Source organism: Canis aureus, chromosome 11, assembly GCF_053574225.1.
Source record: "Canis aureus isolate CA01 chromosome 11, VMU_Caureus_v.1.0, whole genome shotgun sequence".
Classification (NCBI taxonomy): domain Eukaryota; kingdom Metazoa; phylum Chordata; class Mammalia; order Carnivora; family Canidae; genus Canis; species Canis aureus.
The window spans coordinates 25,756,138-25,777,391 of record NC_135621.1 but is presented as its reverse complement, the minus strand read 5'-3'; the positions used below and the strand labels follow the sequence as shown (position 1 = coordinate 25,777,391).

The 21,254-nt window shown below is 56.2% G+C and overlaps 1 protein-coding gene across 1 annotated transcript in view; it reads right to left on the bottom strand.

The window, feature by feature from the left end:
- Window positions 1-1,748: 1,748 nt before the first annotated feature.
- NFAM1 (NFAT activating protein with ITAM motif 1) overlaps window positions 1,749-21,254 on the bottom strand; it is a 39,159-nt gene continuing 19,653 nt past the window's right edge. Inside the window, exons 4-6 of the mRNA XM_077914252.1 lie at window positions 14,217-14,315; window positions 5,277-5,363; window positions 1,749-3,929 (exon numbers count right to left, since the gene is read on the bottom strand). Of these exons, the coding sequence (XP_077770378.1) occupies window positions 3,870-3,929; window positions 5,277-5,363; window positions 14,217-14,315 (246 nt within the window). The 3' untranslated portion in view covers window positions 1,749-3,869. The remainder of the gene's footprint in view (window positions 3,930-5,276; window positions 5,364-14,216; window positions 14,316-21,254) is intronic.

The following is a 21,254-nucleotide window of genomic DNA, read 5'->3' as shown; positions in this document are numbered from 1 at the left end:
AAGGGGACCCAGTGCCTCTTGCTGCTGTCCCCAGCTCGTGGAATCCAAATCCAGGTCTGAGGAAGCCCCTCATGTGGGTATGGGATGTCCCCTGGCATTGAGAGGGACACAGAGAAGCTGCTTTGTCAGCCTGGCTGGGCTGGGGCCATGGCCCACCTCTCCCGGCTGAGCGGTCTGCCAAGGAAACTATTGAGCTACATAAAAATCCATCCTGGAAATCCCAGAGGCATCCTTAGAATGGAGTGCGCCTTTAAATTAGAATGTTAAAAAAAAAAAAAAAAGGAGAAGAAGAAGAAGAAGGCAGATTTGCCAGTAGCTGGAGTTCAGGTTAGTGAGGGCTGGTGGCCCAAACACAGGGGCTGGGCTGGGCCGAGGCACCCCCCTCTCCAGCCAGACCGGGGTCCTCCAGCATCGGCGGTGAGGGGGACCCCAGCCCCACCAAGGCTCCATGTGGAACTGCACATGTTCCCATGGAAACTCTGCTCCGAAGAATCCTCTGGAAATTGTTGCCGAGGAGGGGCCGCCACTTCCCACACCTATTTTGTGTTCCCGGGTTTGGTTTCCAGGGATGATTTTCCCTTTGGCAAGTGCTGAGAGGAGCAGGAGCAGGGCAGGGGTTGGGGGGCCGGAGGCCGAGGCCGCAGGGAAGGGGCAGCGTGGGCCGTTTCCGAGTGGCTGCCCCAAAGGGCCTTTGGAGTGGAGGGTGTCACAGGGAGCTGAACTGTTTCAGAGCCTCCTCGTGCCTCACCTCCCTGCTTGCCCAGCCCCCACCCTGGGGTGCTCCTGGTGGGGACGACAGAGCCTGGGGCCCCATCCCCTGGAGGGAGGCCTACCCCTTGTTTCCCAGATGCCCTCCACACTGCTCTGTGGTCGCCTGTTTTTCCTGGAGGATGAGCGGAGAGGAAAACGCATACCCGCTGAGCCCCTGTGGGAGCAGAGAGTTCCCCATCTGTCCTCTCCGAGCCACACGGAGCCGTCTTGATTGTCACCGCAACCAAGGCTGAGGAGGGCATGGCTGCTGGGGGTGGATTGGGGTTCAAGGGAGGCCAGCAGCCACCCAGCCCCGAAGGGCTTCCCTCCTCCTCCTCCCTTACTGCCGCCTGTACCCCCTGCCGCCATCAGCCACCCCTTGTCCCCCTACCAGCCCATCGGGCTCTCAGTCCCAGAGGTGAAGGGACAGAGGGACCCAGTCTTCCTTGCTCCACACAGGGAGCCCCAGGATATTCCTTCCCCACCCTCCCTCATGTCAAAGGTCCCCCAGGGTCCCACCCTTCCACCTTGACCTTCCTCCTCCTCCCTGCCTCTCTGCTTGCTCCTTGGAGACCCCATCAGCACCCTCCCAGTCTTGCCTTGAACCAGATGCAGCCACTCTGCTGGCAAAGGCTATGTGTACAGAAGGGGGTCAGGTCACTCCTGAAGGGCCTCATAGGCCTCAGGGAGGAGTTAGGATTTTATTCCAAGTGAGGTGGGAACTGTTGAACGTGAGGAAGGACATGCTCCTATGTAGGGTTTTCGTTTTTTTTAAGGACTATTTATTTGAGAGAGAGAGAGAGCAAGTGAGTGCACAAGAGAGGGGCGGCAGGAGACAGAGAAAGAAACTTTAGCAGACTCTGTGCTGAGTGTGGAGCCTGACACAGGGCTCGATCCCATGACCCTGAGATCAGGACCCCGAGATCTCAACCTGAGCCGAAACCAAGATTCAGATGCTTAACTGACTGTGCCACCCAAGCACTCCGATCCCATATAGGTTTTTTTCTCTTTTTAAAAAAGATTTTATTTATTTATTTTTTAAGATTTTATTTATTCATGAAAGACACAGAGAGAGAGGCAGAGACACAGGCAGAGGGAGAAGCAGTCTCCCCGCATAGAGCCCGATGTGGGACTCGATCCCAGGACCCCAGGATCATGCCCTGAGCTGCAGGCAGATGCTCAAACACTGAGCCAGCCAGGTGTCCCCCCCCCATAGGTTTTATCTGGATCCCTTAGGCAACTTTGCAGAGAAGAGGCAGTGGGGGCAGGGCAAGGGGATGTGATCCCTTCAGGCTTCCCTTGAGGCTGAATGATGCAGAGCCCGAGCCCCAGGGGCTAGCGTCCTGAGGCCAGGACAGAGAGGCCCATGCCCAGCAGGTAGCCTCCTCCTGGTCTTGCTGGCTTTCGTTTCCTCTGGGGAGGCTCCCCGCACCCTGAGCAGCACAGACCGCCTCACTCCTACCACAATCCTGGCCTCTGCTTCGGGCTATTGGGGAGTCAGGAGCGTAGAAGGCAGTTTTGCTCCAGGCAGCCTCTCCTGCACAGGCAAGGAATTCAGTCGACTCCAGCCTCTGGGGGAGCAGGGCCCTCTCCACTCAGCCTTATAATCCAGCTCAGAGCCCTCCTTGCTGTGTGCTCACAGGCCAGGCTCAGAACCAAGCTGGGAGGCTGTGGGCTGTCCTGTCCTGGGTGGCCAGGGAGGCTGGGTGCCTCTTAGCAGAGGGGCTGGGATTTCCTTTGGATGTCAGGCTATTGCTCCCCCCACCCCAACTCCCAGCCTATCTGCCCTGAGGGAGGGGCCTGGACCACAGAGAAGGGGCTGCCCATGACCTAGTGGCCCAGTACTGCTGAGGGGCGAGGGTCGGGGCCTGTGCCTTGGGCCCCTCACTGTCCCGGGACACGTCTGTGTGTGAGGGCCCCTCAAGGACTCCGCAGCAGCCTGGGGGTGGGAGGAAGGATGGTACAAATGAGATCCTGGAAAGCAACAGAGATGGAGGAGAGCAGAGCCCCACAGCCTGGATGATTCCCCCACCCTTAGCCCCTGTCTGTGAAATGGGCTCCAGCAGAGATGCTGAGAGGAAGAAATGAGCATTGGGAGCCTCAGAAATGGCTCTGTGTGAGCACTGAGGGCCTGAGCTCCTACACCACCCAGGGAGCCCCAGACACCAGGCCCTGCAGCTAGACCATTTGAGGAGAGGTCCTCAAAGCCCTGGGACAGGTGCAAAATGTGAACAAATAGAGGAGATGAGTGGGATCCAGGGAGGCCAGACTGAGGCTCTGGGGAACTGGCCCTGGTGGGGAAGGTGGGTGCAGGGGGAGGGAGGAGGAGCTGAGGCCTGGAGGGTGGGGAAGGGCCGCAGAGGTGACAAAGCAGTTGGCACAGGGATGCAGAGGGCCAGGCTGATGGGCAACAACCATCCTTGTTGGGGGATGGAGAGCTTAGGAGGTTCAGCTCCTGTGTAGCCAGCATCTCCCCCTCCCTTGCCCCAAATGTGCTGATCTCCTTCCTCACCCTCCCTGCCCCGGCCACCAGCCTCAGGACCTCCCCTCAGCCACCTCTCTGGTCTCTAGCTCTGTCCTCGAGCCCGGCCCAGCCACCTCTGCACAGTTCCCATCCTCCCCACACCCCATACGCCCCCACCCCCAGCTCCTTTCTCCACCTCGCATGGCTGCCTTGTGCCTCTGGCCTGGCTGGGCAGGGAGCACTTGCATGGTTGGTCCCTTGTTTGTCCCCGCTGGTGCTCGTGCTCACAGCACTGACCAGGGTGCCTTGCCGGGAGCCTCCTGAGGAGCTCCGTCTGGGGTGCAGGCTGGTGCCAAGAGGGCCCGTGGATCCTGAGAAGGTGAGGAGGGCCTGGGAAGGGGCGGTGTCCTAGAGACCTGTGAAGGCTGAGCTAGGCCTGGCAGACGGAGGAAGAGTCTGGGCAGAGGCCAGATGCGAGGTGCTCAGTGGGTAGGCCTGGCGTACAGAATGGGGGGCCGGGAGCACCATGGATGCGGGGGTGAGGTGATGGGGCCTTGGTCCTGGGTTGGCGGGCCAGTCCTTGGAGGGAGGCCCCGTGGGACCGCTGATCCGGGGCCAGAGGGGATCGGGGCCTTAGGGGCCAGTGGAGCTCATCCTAGAGGTTTTCATAGACGAGGTTAAATTCGCTGTCATCCAAAAATCCATTAAGTTTTTTCTGGGAAAAGAAAGAAAACACAATAGGAAGAGAACAAAGTTCTCTGAAACAAAGTTTTAGGCAGAGGCAAACAGCTTCCTGCATGGCTTTCAGAGGGAGGCCTGTCCTTGTCCCCAGGGCCACCCTGCCAGCCATTTCTCCCTCCATTCCACCCACCCTCACTCCTGCCCTCCAGCCTCCCCGGGCCTCCCCACATGCTCTTCCCTCTGTCTGGGGTGTTCCCCCCTCCCCACCTGCTCCCCAACGACATCCTACTCACCCTGCAGGGTTTGGCCCAGCGTGCCTGAGAGCCCCCTCCCCTGCCCCTAGTCTGGTGCCTCCCCACAGCACCCCCCTCACAGGGGCCTGCAAACGCCCTGTGTGTCGGGTCAGCGCCTGGCCCTGCAGGCCCGAGGCTCCCAGAGGGCAGGGCCACGTCCAGCCGTCCTGACCAGCACTCAGGGCCTGCCACAGGGTGGCCACTGCCTAGGCTGGCCCAGACGTCCTTGGGGGGCTCAGCACCGGGAAGCCCTGCTTCCAGTCAGGGCCAGGTTTGGGGCTGAGTATAGAAAGGGCTTTGAGGAAAGGAGAGTCCACTAACAATGCCAGCCTGGGTCCCCTGGGCTGGGGAAGGCCAACCCCCTCACTTCCTGACGCTTCTTCCTGACGCTTCTTCCACAAACCCACCCATCACCCCCATGGGCTCCGGTACCAGCTTCATAACCCCTTGCATTTTATGATGCCCAAAGCTCTGGTGTCGATGTTAACCTGGAACTCGTTTGAAATCAGGGCAGCTGGTTTTGCAGGAACGTGTCACTCATCCAATTTACAGATGAGCAAACTGAGGTTTAAGAGGGAATCATGATCGAGTGATATGCCTCCGCCCCCGTCATGATAAAAACAGAGCTCTGACCAGGCCAGCCCACGCTGGCCCAGCCCAGACTCTAGCTTCCAACTTTAGCCCATGTCAGCCTGGGGACAGCTAGAAGCCTAACACCCCTGGCCTAATTGGCCAGCGTAGACACGGCTCACATTGCACAAGTGCCTACTGGGTCCCAGTACTGATTCCCATGGTGAATCCATGAGCTGAGGGCTGTTAGGCCCCTCGGTTTACAGAGGAGAGGACTCAGGCTCGGAGGTGAGCCCCTCGGCCCAGGGCTACACAGCCAGTAAGGGATTGGAGCCGCACTTCAAACCCTCCAGTCCTCCTAACTACTAGGCCACCTGCTCTAGAGAAGAGGGCTCTGATTGAGCTGCAAGTGGCTCACTCCCTCGGCCTAGTTACCCCCCCATTTTACAGACAAGGAGAAGGGTGGATAAATAAGAAGAGGAGCCAAGCATGCTCCCCACCCCCACACCCCTACATACCTGGGAGAGAAGGTTCTGGGTGGGGGGCAGGCTCCTGGCCTCGTTCTGGATGCACGAGTACACTTCAGTGTCTCTACGCTGTAGGACCTGCAGGAGAGGGCAATGGTTAGAGAACAATGAACTGAGGGTCAGGGGCTGGGTCCCAGCAGCTAGGCTTCTCTGGCATGATCACTCCTGCCTGCGGGTGCCCAGGGAACAGTCAGAGCCCTTTGGGGTGTAGCCTGTGACGGGACCGCCATGCACAGCCACGCCACTGCACCTTTGCACCTGCTCTTCTCTCTTGCAGAGCCACCTTGCCCCTTCCCGCTTGTTCAAGGCTACTCCTCTCTGTGCTCATCCCATCTTGAGGCTCTATTACGGTCTTGTGCTTAGCCTGGGTGGGCCCTCTCCAGGCTTCCACCTGGCAGGCAAGAGGAGGGGCCTAAGCTCACACCCACAGTCTCTGCCTGTCCTGAGGCCTCAGGAACCTGGCTGCCAGCAGCCCCAGGACAACCCATGGCCGTGGCTCCAATAGGATGGCCTCCTGGCATGTGTCCTTATCCCTCGGGTCCAAAGCTTCTGACCCTGTGAGAATCTTGACCACCCATCCTCCCCTCTAGGACTCCTTAGACACCCCCACCTCGGCCTGTGTTCACAGATGGCTTAGGCACCCGCTAGGGTCACCTACCTCTCTGATCAAGCTGTACCTGATTTGCCTCTGGGTCACCGAACTTACAGCTTGCTTGGCACACTTGAGACAATGGCACCATACGATCTATGAGGTCCTTGCTCACCAGGCTGTGTGTCTTGGGGCCACACTCACTCTTGGCCCAGCTATAAGCAGCCTGATCAGAGGCCTCAGGTGGTAGAAAGAACCAGGCTTTGAAATCAGACCAGACTAAGTTCAGCTCTCAGCTCTGACGGGCCAGCCTAGCAGGCAGCCCCTGAACCTCTCTCTGTTTCCCCATCTGTGAGATGGGAATAATTATATTTATCTTGTCTGTTCGAAGCATGATTAAATGAGATATTGCCAAGCACAGGGTTTGGCAAACAGTAGGTGCTTAATAACTGCGGAATGATCATCAGTTGAATGATCATCAAGGGAGGCTTTTTGCCTCCCTCCCCTGTCTGCCTTCGCAGCCTGGCCCCTCCTTCAGACTCTGTGGGGCCCCTGGGTCCCACGAGAGGAACAAACGCTGTGCTTTGGAGTTGCCAGAGCAGAGCCACCAACAGCCTAAGCAAGAGGCAGGAACCTTCCCTTCCCGCATGTACATGTCATATGGATGCCGGCTGGTTGCCAAGGAGGTGGTTTCCCTGGCAACAGGCAAGCAGGGGTTGCCGAGGCAGGCTGGAGAGACAGGTGGTGCTCAGAGGCAAGGGGGGGTGGGGAGGGGCGGAGGGAGGTGCTGAGAGGTAGTGGTGCATGAAAACCCGGGTAATAAACCATTGGCGCTTGGGCGACCCGCACTTCAAGGGCATCACACACAGAGATGGCTCGGCAGCCCTGGGGCTCAGCTAAGGCGCCCTGAGTCAGAAAGAGGGTGGGTCTTGGGAGAGGGGCTCTGACCTCCCTCGGGGCAGGGAAGGGGGCAGGACCGCCCTAGGGAGAAGCCCCATCTTCAGTGGAAGGGAACTTCCAGGGCCTGCTCCGGCCTGTTGGGTGTCCGTGCCCGCCCAGAGCACCTGCACCCAGAATAGGCATCCATTACTTGGTGGCCCCGCGCCCCCAGCCCCTGTCCACCCAGACCTGGAGGCAGCCCCTCCAAGCTGGATCTTTCAGGTCACAGAGGGGATGAAGGGGCCTCCTTGCTAACATCCCAGCGGGGGAGCCGGTCTGGGGTCCCACAGGTGGTTCCCTTCTCCCTCATGTCCCGCTCACAGGGGCTGCCTGTCACACATTAGCCCAGAGAGGCTCAAAGATGCCTCAGGTCACACAGCCTCTCACTGGTGGAGCAGAAGTGAAATTCAGCCTCCTGCCCAGCCCTGCGTGCTCCCACTGGGCCAGCAGCAGCTAGGAGACTTCTGAACTAGTGACAAGCACCCGGTCCTGGGACCCCGCAGGCCTCTGAACCACACTGGAGGTTGGCTGTGCTGAGGACCAGCAGCTGTGAGACTGAGGCAGGGGAGGTGCAGAGGCTGGGGCCCATTAGCAGCTGCAGAGTGAAGCCTTTGACAAGGCCTGACCTGCTGGGCTGCATTTGCATTCAGGGTGTGACCTGCATCACTGGGCTGTGACAGGCCTGGAGGCCTTGTCAACAGGACACCCTCTGAGGCTCTGCATGGCCCTCCTGGCTTTCTGCGGTGGTGATGGGAACTGCCTCCCTCAGGGTGTGCTTGCTGGGCGAAGACTGCCCTGGCCTCTGAATGGGCTGCTGTGGGCTGGGCTGGATGGGGCTGGGCTCTATCAGGCTGTACTGGACTGTGCTGGGTCGTGCTGTGCCGTGCTGGGCTGGGCTGTGCTGAGCTGTGCTGGGCCATGCTGGGATGGGCTGTGCTGGGCTGGAGTGTGCTGTGCTGGGCTGTGCTGTGCTGTGCTGGGGTGTGCTGGGCTATACTGGGCTGGGCCGGGCTGTGCTGTGCTGGGCTCAAGCTGTCTGTCAGGGACCCAGGCCCCCCAAGACTTTCACCTCGAGCTGCTCCATGGGTGACAGCGCTGTTACCCACGTAGTTGTCGGCCCTGCAGAGGTGTGAAGTCAGTGGCAAAGCCTCCCCCCAGCCCAGCCCAAGCCAAAGCTTGGCCCAAGCTGCCTTGGAAATACAAGAGCTGCCCTCTCATGCACCTCCGCATGTAGAGACTTGTACTCTGGGGGGGGGGTATGGGTGCGATGTGGGGTGTTGTTCAGAAAGGAGTGGCACCCAGTGGAGAAGTACCTCTGCAGGGTAAGGTCGAGGTATGTCTGAAGCGAGCCGCCCCCGCGGGGACAGTATCTGGGGAGGCAGGTTCTGGGGAAGCCCTCTGATGAAGGCTGCTCCCGCCAGATGAAAAGCTGCCAGTGGGAAGCCCCCTCAGATTCCTCAGTGGGAAGCCACGGCAGCGGTGGCGTGTTAGTGAGGGCCCCCTGCTGCAGGGAGCAGGAAAAGGGCAGCAGAACAGGCAAGGCTGGAGCAGAGCTGAGGGGATGTGTCCAAATGCCTCCGAGGGAAAGCGACACCACAGGGCTGATGCCCTACAGGTGCCCCGGGTGCCCACTCTGTGCCTGGCACTGAGCCCCATGGAAACCCCAGCATCTGGAAGGTAAGAATGGTCCTCTGCTTGTCCGTGTGGCACTTAATGCTGTGTGAGCAGGGTGCCTGGGTGGCTCAGCGGTTGGTCCCTGCCTTTGGCTCAGGGTGTGATCCTAGGTGTCCTGGGATCAAGTCCCACATAGGGCTCCCTGCATGGAGCCTGCTTCTCCCTCTGCCTGTGTCTCTGCCTCTCTCTCTCTGTGTGTCTCATGAATAAATAAAATCTTTTAAAAAAAGTACTGTGTGAGCAAACCACAATTATGAAAGGAAGAGGTGGCCATATGGACCATGAGGGACAGGGGGAGGGAGAGAGGGAAGTTGGGGTCATGGAGTGGGTGGGAAGCTTGCAAATTTGAAAGAAAGGTCAGGAAAGACCTCATTGTGAAGGTGCCATCCGAACAAAGTGAGGAGGAGTGAGGGGTGGGCCCCACGGACAGCACACACAGGACACTACGAGCAGAGGGCATCGCCAACACCAATGCCTGCTGTGGTGAGGGCATGCCTGGTGTCTGGGGACAGCAAGGAAGCCAGTGTGATCAGAGCAAGTGGATGACAGGGCGAGATGCGGGGGTGCGGGTGCGGCCAGTGGAGGCCCTGTGGGGGCTCTGACGTTGACTGAGGGAAGCAGGAACCTTCAGAGGGTCTGCAGTAGTTGTGAGGATGTGCTTCACAGAGCTCCAGCTCCAGGGACCAGTAGTGACCAGGGGTCCCAGCTGCTGGGCTGTGGAACCCATCATCATGGGCGCCTGGAGGCCCTAGGCCCCAGCCAGGGGCTGAGCACAGTGGGGGTGCCAGCACAGCCTGCCACCCTGGGAGACAGAAGGCTCCCCTGGCCTTGCCCAGCCTTCCCTACACTGTGTGACGTCCAGGCTTCCTCTCTGCCGTCCTTCCCACTTTCCTCACTCAGGACCAGCTCTGCATTGGTGTGACGCTTGCCCAGCCTTCCCCATCTCCTCTCGTAGGTTGATTTCCCCAATAAGACCATTTCAGGCTCACCCCAGCTTAGTGCTGCTTCTCAAAGGCCTGGACACAGCAAGGGCTCTGAGCAGAGGGAATGTAATCTGTGCTTGAGCAAGGTCACTCTGGCTGCTGGCCAAGGGCAAGGATAATAATAGGCCAGCTGAGGGGCACCTGCATCTGGCTCTTGATTTGGGCTCAGGTCTCGATCTCAGGGTTATGAGATTGAGCCCCATGTCAGGCTCCGTGTTCAGCACGGTCTGCTAAGGTTTCTCTGCCCCTCTTTCTCTCTCTCTCTCTCTCAAATTAATTAATTAATCTTAAAAAAAATAGGCCAGCTGATCAGAAACCAATTATAGGATCCAAGGCAAGAAATAGTGGTGGCTCCCACCAGCATTAGCACTGGAGGGATGCGGAGCAGTGGGGAGGGATTCCAGATTTGCTTTGAAACAAGAAGTGCTGACAGAGCAGATATGAGTAGTGATAGACAGAGGGAAGGAAAGGACAACTTCAAATGCTCGGCCTGAGCAATTAGAAGGATGGCACAGTCAGTCACTGCAATGAAGACTAGGAGTAGAGGCTCCCCAGTGGGTAAAGAATTGGAGCTGGTCTCAGAGAGAAGCCAGTGACCCAGATGGAATGACTCTGGTGTTCAGAAGAGGTGTCCGGCCTAGAGATAGAAACATGGGAGTTGTCAGCATGTAGATGGTCTCAAACCCTGAGGTTGAATGAGATCTCCCAGGGAGAAGATGAAGAGCAGAGAGGAAGGGTCCCAGGACTGCACCCCATTGTGAAGAGGTCAGGGTTCTACTGGTTCTTAAGGAGGAATCAGTTGAAGGAAGCCAAGGAGACCTGGTGGTAAATCGGGTGCGCGTCAGTAGGGTGTGGAATGTTCTGGAAGCAAGTAAAGAAAGTATGTCAAGGTGGAGTGAAAGCCTGCTAGTGTCAGATGCTGCTGATTCATCAAAGAAGATGAGGGCCAGGAAGTGACCATTGGATTTAACAATGTGGAGGACGATGGTGACCTTGAGAAAGATTTTGATGATTACATGGGCAGAAAGCCCAATTGAGTGGATCAGAAAGGAGAGAGGAAGCCTGAAGACTGAGAGTTGTGATATTTCTGTTATGAGTTGTGGAGAAAGGGTAGGGTCACAGGAGAGAGACTTGGGCTCAAGAAATATAGGATGGGGGCAGCCCGGGTGGCTCAGAGGTTTAGTGCTGTCTTCAGCCCAGGGCATGATCCCCAGGATCGAGTCCCACGTCGGGCTGGTGTATGGAGCCTGCTTCTCCCTCTGCCTGTGTCTCTGCCTCTCTCTCTCTGTCTCTCATGAATAAATAAATAAAATCTTAAAAAAGAAAAAAATATATAGGATGGAAGAAATTGTAGCATGTTTGCAAGCTGTAAATGCAATATTCTGTTGTTAAGCCCTATTTTAGGGATTATAGAACCAAGACTCGGAAAGTTTAAGGAACAGAACCCGTGAGCAAAAGAACTAGGCTTTGAACTCCAGTCTCTCTGACACACTCCAAATCCATGCCCCTTAATAAATCACTTTTAAAAAACAAATTGGCAGTGACACAGTTTTCTTTTTCAAGTCACAATATGTCATGAGCATTTCCCCACATGAATAAAAAGTAAAATTTGACAGAATTAAGAGGAGAGATACACAAATCTACAGTTATATGGACAGATTTAACTCACTTCTCTTAATATCTGATAGACCAAAAACAAAAAAATCAATAAAGGAATGAAATATTTTAAACAACATGATCAACAAACTTGACCTAGGGACGCCTGGGTGGCTCAGTGGTTGAGCATCTGCCTTCAGCTCAGGGCATAATCCCAGGGTCCTGAGATTGAGGCCCACATCGGGCTCCTCTGTGGGTAGCCTGCCTTTCCCTCTGCCTGTGTCTCTGCCTCTCTCTGTGTGTGTCACTCATGAGTAAATAAATAACATCTTTAAAAACAAAAAACAAACTTGACCTAATTGAAGTTTGCCTGGGTGGCTCAGTCAGTTAAGCATATGCCTTGGGCTCAGGTCATGATCCCAGGGTCCTGGGATAGAGCCCCACATAGGCTCTCTGCTCAGTGGGGAGCCTGCTTCTCCCTCTGCCCCTGGCCCTGCCCCTCTCCTGGCTTATGTTCCCCCTCCCTTTCTGTCTCTCAAATAAATAAAAACCTAATAATAATTTTAAAAAGCTTGACCTAATTGACATATATAGAACACTTAAGTCAGCCACGCACAATGCAAGTTCTTTGCAAACGCACATGGGATACACACTGAGCCATAAGCAAATTTCAAGAGACTTCAAAGGATTAAAATCATACAGAATACATTTTCTGATCACAGTGGAGTTAGCAAGAAATAAAAAACAGAACAATGACTAAAAAAGTAATTAAACATTTGAAAATGAAGCAAAATACTGTAAACAACCCATAGGGCAAAGAGGAATTCTCGATAGAAAATTTAAATTGAAAGATAATGAAAAGACTGCATATCAAAACTTACGGGATATAGCTAAAGCCGTACTTAAAAGGGAAGTTCATAGCCTTTAATTCATAGATTTGAAAAGAAGATTGAAAATCAATGACCTAAGTATCCATCCAAAAAAAGTAGAGGAGGAATGTACAAAAATCCTTTTCCAGAGGCTGGGAATAAGATGAGGATGACCGTTGTCACCATTCCTACTCACCATCACACTGGAGGTCTGAGACAGTGAGAGAGGAAGAAAAAACAAATAAAAGTATGAGGGCCAGAAAAGAAGAAGTGGGACTTCCATTATTCACGCATGACATGAGTAGACTGCGTTCATAGAAAATCCCAAGGGATTTGCAAAGACCTCTTAAAATTAATAAATGTATCCAACAAGGCCATGATATAAAGTCAATATACAAAAACCAATCATATTTCTACACACCAGCAATAGACAGTGAGAAAATAAAATTGATCTGGGGACAGCACCTGTATCCCCAATCCCTAATAGGAAGATCGATGACCTCCCAGGTGTGAAGTCCTATCACAGTGCCTGGCACATCATAGGCCCTCGACAAATGCTCCTAACGTCATCATCGCTGTCATGAATGTCATTCTTATCCGCCTCCCTTCACGCCTCCTTTCCTGTCCTGAGATCTCTTGAAGCCACCCTGCAACCCTGCAGGGGCCGTTGGGCCTCTTCCGCACACTCCAGAGGAGTCCGGCCGAACCTCAGAGAAGTCTAAACACCGGCGGGAAAGATGTTCCATGCAGAAGGGAGTCTCTCCCATTAAAAGTGCTCTTGTAGAAGGATATTTATTCATGTAGAAAGATGTTCGTGAGATATTGTAACATGAACAAAAATAGCTGCACTACTCCAATAAAAAAAAAGTACGTGTGAGTGCGTGTATGGGTCTCTTTGTGTGTATTTATAGAAAAAAGACTGGAAGGTATAGAAGTTAATGTTACTAGTATTTATCCTGGAAGAAGATAGGCTCAGGATGATGGTTATTTTCTTTATATATATGCATATATATATATATATATATATATATATATATATATATTTAGAGAGAGAGAGATCTCATGTGTGTCTGTGTGTGTGTGGAGAGAGAGAGAGAGATGTTTTTATCCAACAGCTGACACGAGAATTCTTCACAGGGAGAGTACCATGAGTTGCTGGGAGAGAAGAGACAATATGGGGAAGTCTGGGGCCACGTGGGAAGCCGTGGCTGGTAGAAATTCCCAGGGGTGGAGGGGAAGGCTGGCAGAGGGCTGGCAGTGTTATGCTCTATTTGGAGTTGTTGATGCTATAGGGACATTCCCCTTGGCTCGTCCCCATCTGTCCCCATCCTCAGTAAGCAAGGCCATATTCTGAATGCCCTCTGTGTGGACTCGAGTTTCACGTGTGTCTGGGTGGTGGGGACAGGGACAGGGACACGTACAGGCAGCCCTCGAACACACCCCCGGGGAACCCACGCAGGCCGCCCACCCCCGCAAGGCTTCACACCTCCCAGGTGAGCAGCCAAGGTCCTAACCTGGTGGCTCTAGATCTCTCAGAGTTAAGACCCCAGTTGACCCTGGGTGGCATTTATTCTTCACTTGCTCTCAATGACATGTTACTTGCGGAACTGAAATGGAGCTGAAAAAAAATGTTTGTCGCCTTCCCAGCTGCTGGGCAGAGGGGCTGCGGCCTGACCGGGGCGGGGGGGGGGGGGGGCGGGGGGCTCACACCCAGCGCAGGCGCGAGGCCGAGCCTCCTCCAGGTAAATAGGAAGACAGGTAGAGCTACAGGAATGCGTATGGCCCGGTCCCCTGTCTCTGTTTGAGTTCAAGAACATAGAACAATGTCTGGGGCGGGGGGGGGGGGGTAGGGAGGTGTGAAGAATGGAGAAGCAGGGACTGTTCAGGGCATGTGATGGTGCCTGACCTTTTCCTCTTTCTGTGATTCTTGTTGTTGCTGTGCTGCTGCTTGTGTAATAAAAACAGGAAGGAGTTGGTCGGATAAAGGAAATGTCTTCACTCCTGGCCACCGCGTGCCCTCGCAGCCCCTTGTCCCAGAAGCGGACGGGCGAGCTGGGGAGGGGAGCCCGGGGGCACCTCACAACTCCACCCGTGCCAGGGCCCGGGGGCCACACGCGTGTTCATGTTCACAGCAGTTCCCCCAGGTGGGAATGCTTGTGCCCGGTTTACAGACCAGGAAGCCCCGAGGCTCAGAGCTCGCACGGCGGCACCTCCCGAGCCGGGGAGCCCGCCCCTGCGTCAGGCCTGAGAGAGGCGGAGAGAGGCCCAGGCCTCCACTCACTGTGTAGACGGACTCCTCCGGAGGCTGCTCCTGGCGGGCGGCGGCGCTCCGGGCTGGGTCCTTCAGGGCGGGGTGCTCCCGGGGAGCCTGCATCTGTCTCTGTGAGGAAGGGAGTCAGGGCTGTCAGGGCCCGGGGTGCGCGGCCCCCCACCTCACAGACCCCACCGGGGCAGAGAAGAGCAGATTGTCAGGAGGCCACCCAGGACCTCCTGCCCACCTTCCCCCCGAGGAGACCTGGCAAATGCCTCCGGGACCCGCACCAAGCCACCCATCTGCCTGCACAGACCAGAAATGGTGAAGACCCCCCACTAGGCACTGCCCAGGGACACAGGGCCAGGGTGACAGGGACCCTGGCTGCAGAGCTGACTGCGTGGGTGGTCCTGAGCAAGTGCCAGCCAGACCAGATGTCCGTCCACTCTGCCCCTGCCCTTGTCTGGGCCTCTATTCCTTCAGCGAGAACCCTCCTCTGCGAGATTGTCACAAGGACCCAGGGAGGTAATTACTCAGGGGTAAGTGCTTGGCACTCAGGTGGCACTAGGTGGCCATTGGCCGACCAACACACACTTGTCAGCCCCCTCTTTTTGGCCAGGTGCTGTGAAGGGGTGGACACGTCCCTGCCTTCCTGGAACTGAGGACCTCGTGGGGAGACAGATGATGAACACAGTTCTCCTAAAGCGTGGTTTGTGCGCTGACCAACAGGACACAGCCTCTGGCACGCTCTGGGGGACAGATGCCTTGTCTGCAGAAAGCGGTGTTTAAAATCTGAAAGCCAGGGCGCCTGGGTGGCTCAGCGGTTGAGCGTCTGTCTTCGGCTCAGGGCATGATCCCGGATCAGGGGATCGAGTCCCCCATCAAGCTCCTTGTGCAGAGCCTGCTTCTCCCTCTGCCTGTGTCTCTGCCTCTCTCTGTTTCTCATGAACGATTAAATAAAATATTTTAAAATAAATAAATAGGGATGCCTGGGTGGCTCAGCAGTTGAGCATCTGCCTTCAGCCCAGGGCGTGATCCCGGGGTCCTGGGATCAAGTCCCACATTAGGCTCCCCGCAGGGAGCCTCCCTCTGTCTGTGTCTCTGCCTCTCTGTGTGTGTGTCTCTCATGAATAAATAAATAAATAAATCTTTAAAAATAAATAAATTAAATTAATTGATTAATAAATAATCTGAAGGCCGGGGTGACTAGGTGGCTCAGTCGGTGAAGTATCTGCCTTTGGCTCAGATCATGATCCTGGGGTTCCAGCCCCATATCGGGCTCCCTGCTAGGCGGGGAGCCTGCTTCTCCCTCTCCCTCTTCCTGCTGCTCCCCCTGCTTGTTCTCTCTCTCTGTCAAACAAAATAAAATGAAAATAAAATAAAATAAATAAAATAAAATAAAATAAAATAAAATAAAATAAAATAAAATAAAAATAAAATAAAATAAAATAAAATAAAATAAAATAAAATAAAATAGTAAAACCTAAAGGCTGAGAAACTCCTCTGGCAGGAGAGGGAGGGGAGGCAGAGGGAAGAGCGTGTGCCAAGGCCTGAAGGTCTGGAGAAACCTAGAGACAGTCAGTGTGGCCAGAGAGAGGAGAAGCCGCCCGGATGGCCAGGGCTGAGCCAACAGTGTGGACGGTGGAAAGGATCTGAGTGCGTCAGACAGGAGGCGCGGTGATTGGCAAGCAGGGTCAAGAAGCTCATGCTGGCTGCTGTGAGCAAGGCTGGTGGTCGTGGAGGAAGGGGTGCTGGGTCTGTGGGCAGACACGGGCCTCGGGGGGACAGGGGGACGGGTGGGAAGCGGTGCAGCAGCTCCTTCCCAGACAGGGGGAGGCCATCCGGACCCCCCCCTCATCTCAGGCACCACACCGGCCACTGTGGAGGACAGCAGCCTCATCTTGGGGCAGGGGCTAATTAAAAATCCTGGCCGCCTGCCCATCCCCAGCCCGTTTACTCAGGATTAGCTCTCCAGAGCTACTTAACTGGCAGGCAGGAGCCAGAACCACCCCGGTCACAGCCTGACGGTGGCTCAGGAGAGGGAGCCAAGGTGGGGGGCTCTCTCTGAACGCATTATGTGCCCTGTCTCCTGTGCTTCTGAACAAACCTGCGAGACAAGTCTTCATGTCACCTCTGTTCCACACATGAGGACTAGAAGGCTCAGAAAGGGCAGGAGACCTGCCTGAGGCAACAGAGCCAGTAGTGGCAGAGGTAGGATTTGAACCCAGGTCTGTCTGATTCACCAAGATGCCGACCCGACTGTATCTGGAAGGTTTGTTTTGTTCGAACGTGTGGGTCTCATAGACAGTTAGACAGGTGCTGGCATCTGTGTGGCCCTTTACAGTTTATAAAAAAAAAAACCCTGAGACTTGCTCTTAGTCTCACTTAATTCTCTTTATGGCCTGAGGAAGTAGACTCCAGAGAGGGGTAAACTGAGGCCTGTCCAGCTAGTCAATGACTGCCTTTGGATGGAACCCAGATGCCCTGTTCCAAATCTAGTGGCCCGCCCCTGCACCACCTGCTTCCTGAGGCATCTGTCCCATCAGAGGCTGTGGCTGGCCTCCAGACAGCTGGGGGTCTGGTGCCTCTCCCCTCGCTGAGCCTGTCGGCCTGGACGCCGTCAAGGCTGGTGGGTGTGAGCTCCTGGGACCCGCGGTGAACAAGACCCAGGCCTGTCTTTGTGGTGCTCCTGCTGACACTGGTAGGGCTGCCAGGGATGTGGGAAGGATCCCCACGACTGCCAGGGGTTGGAGCAGACTCCTGAGGGCTTGCCCTGCCTCCCAAAGACAGGGGAAGAGCTCAAGAAAGTTGTCACAGGCCACAGGGACAAGGCCCGGGATGGCGTCAGGACAGGAATATCACACGTTGGGGACATGCGCCAGGATGGCCCATCAGAAAGTGGCCAATGAAAGTAAAAGATGAAAGCAGGTGAGCCGGGAGCCTGGCAAGGGCACTGCCACAGAAGGCGGGACCCACAGTGTCTTCCCTCCGAGCGCAGGGAAGCCGTCAGTTTGGGGAGTGGGCTACGAGCTGGGAGGGCTGCTAAGAGGAGGAGGCAAGAGATCTCCAGGAGTGGTGCTGGGGGGGTAGTGCAGAAGAGGCCTGGGCTGTGGCACACAGGGGGTGCCCCCCTCGAAAAATCAGATGGGTGCACTTTGTGATGGGCGAGGATCCAGCCCTGCCCTCCCTGGCTACCTCGTTCCCTGTCATCAACATTTGCCCTTCCAGCTGTGACTTTCAAATGAATAAACCAATCAATGTGGCCACCAGCAGCTCAGGAAACCTGCAGAGCCTCAGTTTCCCCCTCTGTAAAATGGGAGCAATACTGTCACCTCGCCCACCTCACAGCCTGCCCCCCACCCCCACTCCTCTTCCAAGGTCTCAGCACTCACTTACTAAGCCATTCCTCCCACAAGTGCTTAGCGTGTGTCAGGCTCCCCCCCCCACCCCAGAGGGCTGTATCCTTCACCACCGACTGGGGGCAGGGCTGTAGGGGGGTTGGGAGGGAGCCAAGTGCAACTCTGAGGATTTTGGCCTGAGCCTCTGGAGGCCTGGCACCCTTCGCCTGGGCAGGGCTGACTCGGATGCTAAAGAGTGGTGCCCGGGACAGTGGGTGCGGGTGCCCATAGGTCTCCCAGGGTGGAGGTGGTCTGGGGCTCAGGGACAGGCCTGGGCAGTGTCGGGGGGGCGGGGGTGGGGGGTGGGTGAGGAGCGTCACCCCAGGAGCAGAACAATCACTGGGGAGTGTAGGCAGAGTGGGGGGGCGCTCCGAGGAAGGGACCTCAGACCTGTGATGGCCAGAGGCCACCATGAGGCAGGTGACCAGCACAGGACTGCCTGGGAGTCCTGCAGGCAAGGGAGAAAGTGTGCAGGGGAGGAGGGTGCCCTTAGGGAATGAGCACGGGTCGGCAGGCTGCCGCCCTGGGAAGCTGGGGTGGGAGCCCTCCGGCCTTCTCCCACGCAGGAACCATCTGCTGTTTCTGTGCCAGCAGCAACCGGCTTCGATTCATTTACCCGCAGTCGCCGGTGCCTCTAGAGCCCTCCTTGTCTCCTCCTCCTCCCTGGCCTCCTCTCAGTCCCCAGGGCTGACTGCCTGGCCTGGTCACCGGTGGGGGTGGGGGTGGGCCTGCAAACTCTGTTCCTGCGCCTCATTCAAACCATGCTGGCGAGGGGCGCCTGGGTGGCTCAGCGGTTGAGCGGCTGTCTTTGGCTCAGATCATGATCCCGGGGTCCTGGGATAGAGTCCCCTGCATAGGGCTCCCCATGGGGAGCCTGCTTCTCCCTCTGCCTCTCTCTCTCTCTGTGTCTCTCATGAATAAATAAATAAAATCTTATAAAAACAAAAACAAAAAGCATGCTGGCGAGCAAAGGGAAGGGCTGCCAGGGGCTTTCTGTCGCTGGAGCATCATCCACAAGGTCCACATCCCAAATTCAGATCCAGTTCCAGGGAGCTCTGGGCACTTCTCCAGCTTCTGAGTTCCCTCTCCAAGGGCCGGCTCCCTCACCCTCGCTTCCGCCCCCAGGTGCCCAGAAGGAGACAGGAAGTGTCTAGGCTTTTCCTCTCACCCTGGGTCAGGCACCCAGCTGGTGCCTCATAAATGCTCTCTTCCACCCTTTCCAGGTGGGGGTGGAGCGGGGATCCACCCTTATCCCCATTTCTGGAGGAGGAAAGCAAGGCTCAGAGAGAGCTGTAGCTTGATGAGAGGGCAGGGGCTGCATCTGTCTTGCTTTCCACGGTGTCTGGCATGTAGCCCGGTGCCTGGCACGTACTAGATACTCAGGAGCTATTCCTGGAAGGAGAGAGGCCAGGAGTCGTGGAAGTCCCGCAGCAGGGGGGGTGCTGGGCTCGGAAGTCTGGCTGGGGCTATCACCCCCTCCCCTCCTCCTCGCCAGACTTTCCTGAGCACCTACTCTGTGCCAGGTGCCTCCCTGGCCTTGCAGGACCCCAAGATCCAGTCATTACAATCCTGTTTTTGCAGAGCAGTGGAGGCTTCATGCCCACGGAAGGCACCTAGCCTGTGTGGGGGTCCATGGACCGAGTGTGGGTCCTTCATGACCCCTGCCCGAAGCACAGTCCCTGTGTCCACACCCAAGTTCCAGTAGCTGCTCCGCAGATGTTCACTGAGTGACAAATCAAGAGCCGTCCCACCTGCTACCAGCATGGGATGAGCAGTGAGGTGGGGGTGGGGGATATATTGGGGGGTGAGAGCCAAGCTGGGCACATAGTAGGTGCTCAGTGTGTGTTGGTTGAGGTGGGCCCAGGGGCGAGTGGGCTCTGTCCTCAGCCCGGGATTCACGGGAGGCCCAGTGAAGCATTTCCCATCATATTCTGTTTTCGCTGTTGAGTGGTCCCTGTGACCAGGCCAGAGGCAGGGGGCCGGGGGCCCGCGGAGGGGGCACGGCCCCCCCAGGACCTCATAGCAGAGCCTGCTCCTGGGCAGAGCAGAGTGGACTCCTTCTGCAGCTTGTCAGCAGGATGAGCGGGTCACGCCAAGTTCACGCCCCACATCTGTGGCGTCCCAAGGCAGATCACAGGACAGGAGAGGAACTAGAGGGGTACTGGGCTTGTCACCAGGCTCCGGCTCACAGATGGCAGCAAGGCAACCTCCGGAGTTCCACGGCAGATCAAGGGGTCACGTTCACCTTCTTTTCTCACCTTGGAGCCTTTTCTGGAGGAGTGATTATGTCTCCAGCCTCGAGGCAAGGTGGGGAATGGAGGCCCAGGTTCAAGTCTCAGGCCTGCGTGTCCTGGCCATGTGTGTGGCTCAGCCAAGTCCTTGGCCCTCTGACCGTGGGCTGCCTCTGCCATCCACAGGCGTCTCCCTGACACCCACCTCAGCGGGTCCTGAGCTGGAGGCACCTACCTGGAGTCCCTCCCCCGCAGCCCGTGGGCTCTAGCGCTGTGTCGCCTCCTCAGCAACTCTCAGCAGCCCCACCTTCAGCCTCTAACCTGCCTTGCTTGCCACCTCCCCAGAAGCCGCCCTCGTCCCAGCCTTGGTCACCTCCGCCTGGACTAATGTAGCTCCTCATGGAGTCTCCCTTCCCCACTCTCACAGCAGCCAGAGGGTCCACGGAGATCAGATCCTATCTCACTCCTCCCAACGGCCTGCAGGACCACCCACTCACTTAGAGTACAACCAGCCAATGCCCCTCCCCTCCCGCCTCTGCTCCCTGAGCTCAGGCCGCACCCCCATGCGAGACTCTGCAGCTCCAGCCTCAGAGCACCCATACCTGCTGTTCCCCTGCTGGGCACACTCTTCCTGACGTCTGCCTGCTCCCCTCCTTCCAGGTGCAGTGTGGGGAGGCCTTTCCTGACTTTATTTAAAAGATTTTTATTGGGACGCCTGGGTGGCTCAGCAGTTGAGCGTCTGCCTTTGGCTCAGGACTTGACCCGGGGTCCCAGGGTCGAGTCCCACATCAGGCTTCCTGCGTGGAGCCTGCTTCCTCCATCTGCCTGTGTCTCTGCTTCTCTCTGTGTCTCTCATGAATAAATAAATAAAATCTTTAAAAAAAAAAGATTTTTATTTATTTATTCATGAGAGACCCGTGTCTTCGCGGTACTTACTGTCTAGCATGGAGGGCCGGCATCGAACAAGAAACCACAGGCATGGGTGACAACGAGGCAGAGACATAGGCAGAGGGAGAAGCAGGTTCCCCGTGAGGAGCCCGATGTGGGACTCGATCCCAGGACCTCGGGACAATGACCTGAGCCAAAGGCAGATGCTCAACTGCTGAGCCACCCAGGTGCCCCCTTTCCTGACTCTTAATTAAAGACACCAAGCTCCCCCATTCCCTCACTCACTCCTCTCTTAGCATTATTGTATTTTCCCCTCAACACTGACCACGTCCGTTATGCTAATTATTTATACGTTTGTTTATGGTCTGTCTCCCCTCAGCTGGAATACAAATTTGACGAAGGCAGGAATTTCTTGGGGGTCAATTTTAGTCATTGCTGGAACCCCAAAGCCTAACAGGGCCTGGAATTTAGTAGGTCCTCAATATGTGTTTAATGAGTGAACACATGAATTCCCATCTAAGTGGGGGGGCTTCCTTGGGTGTAAATAGGGA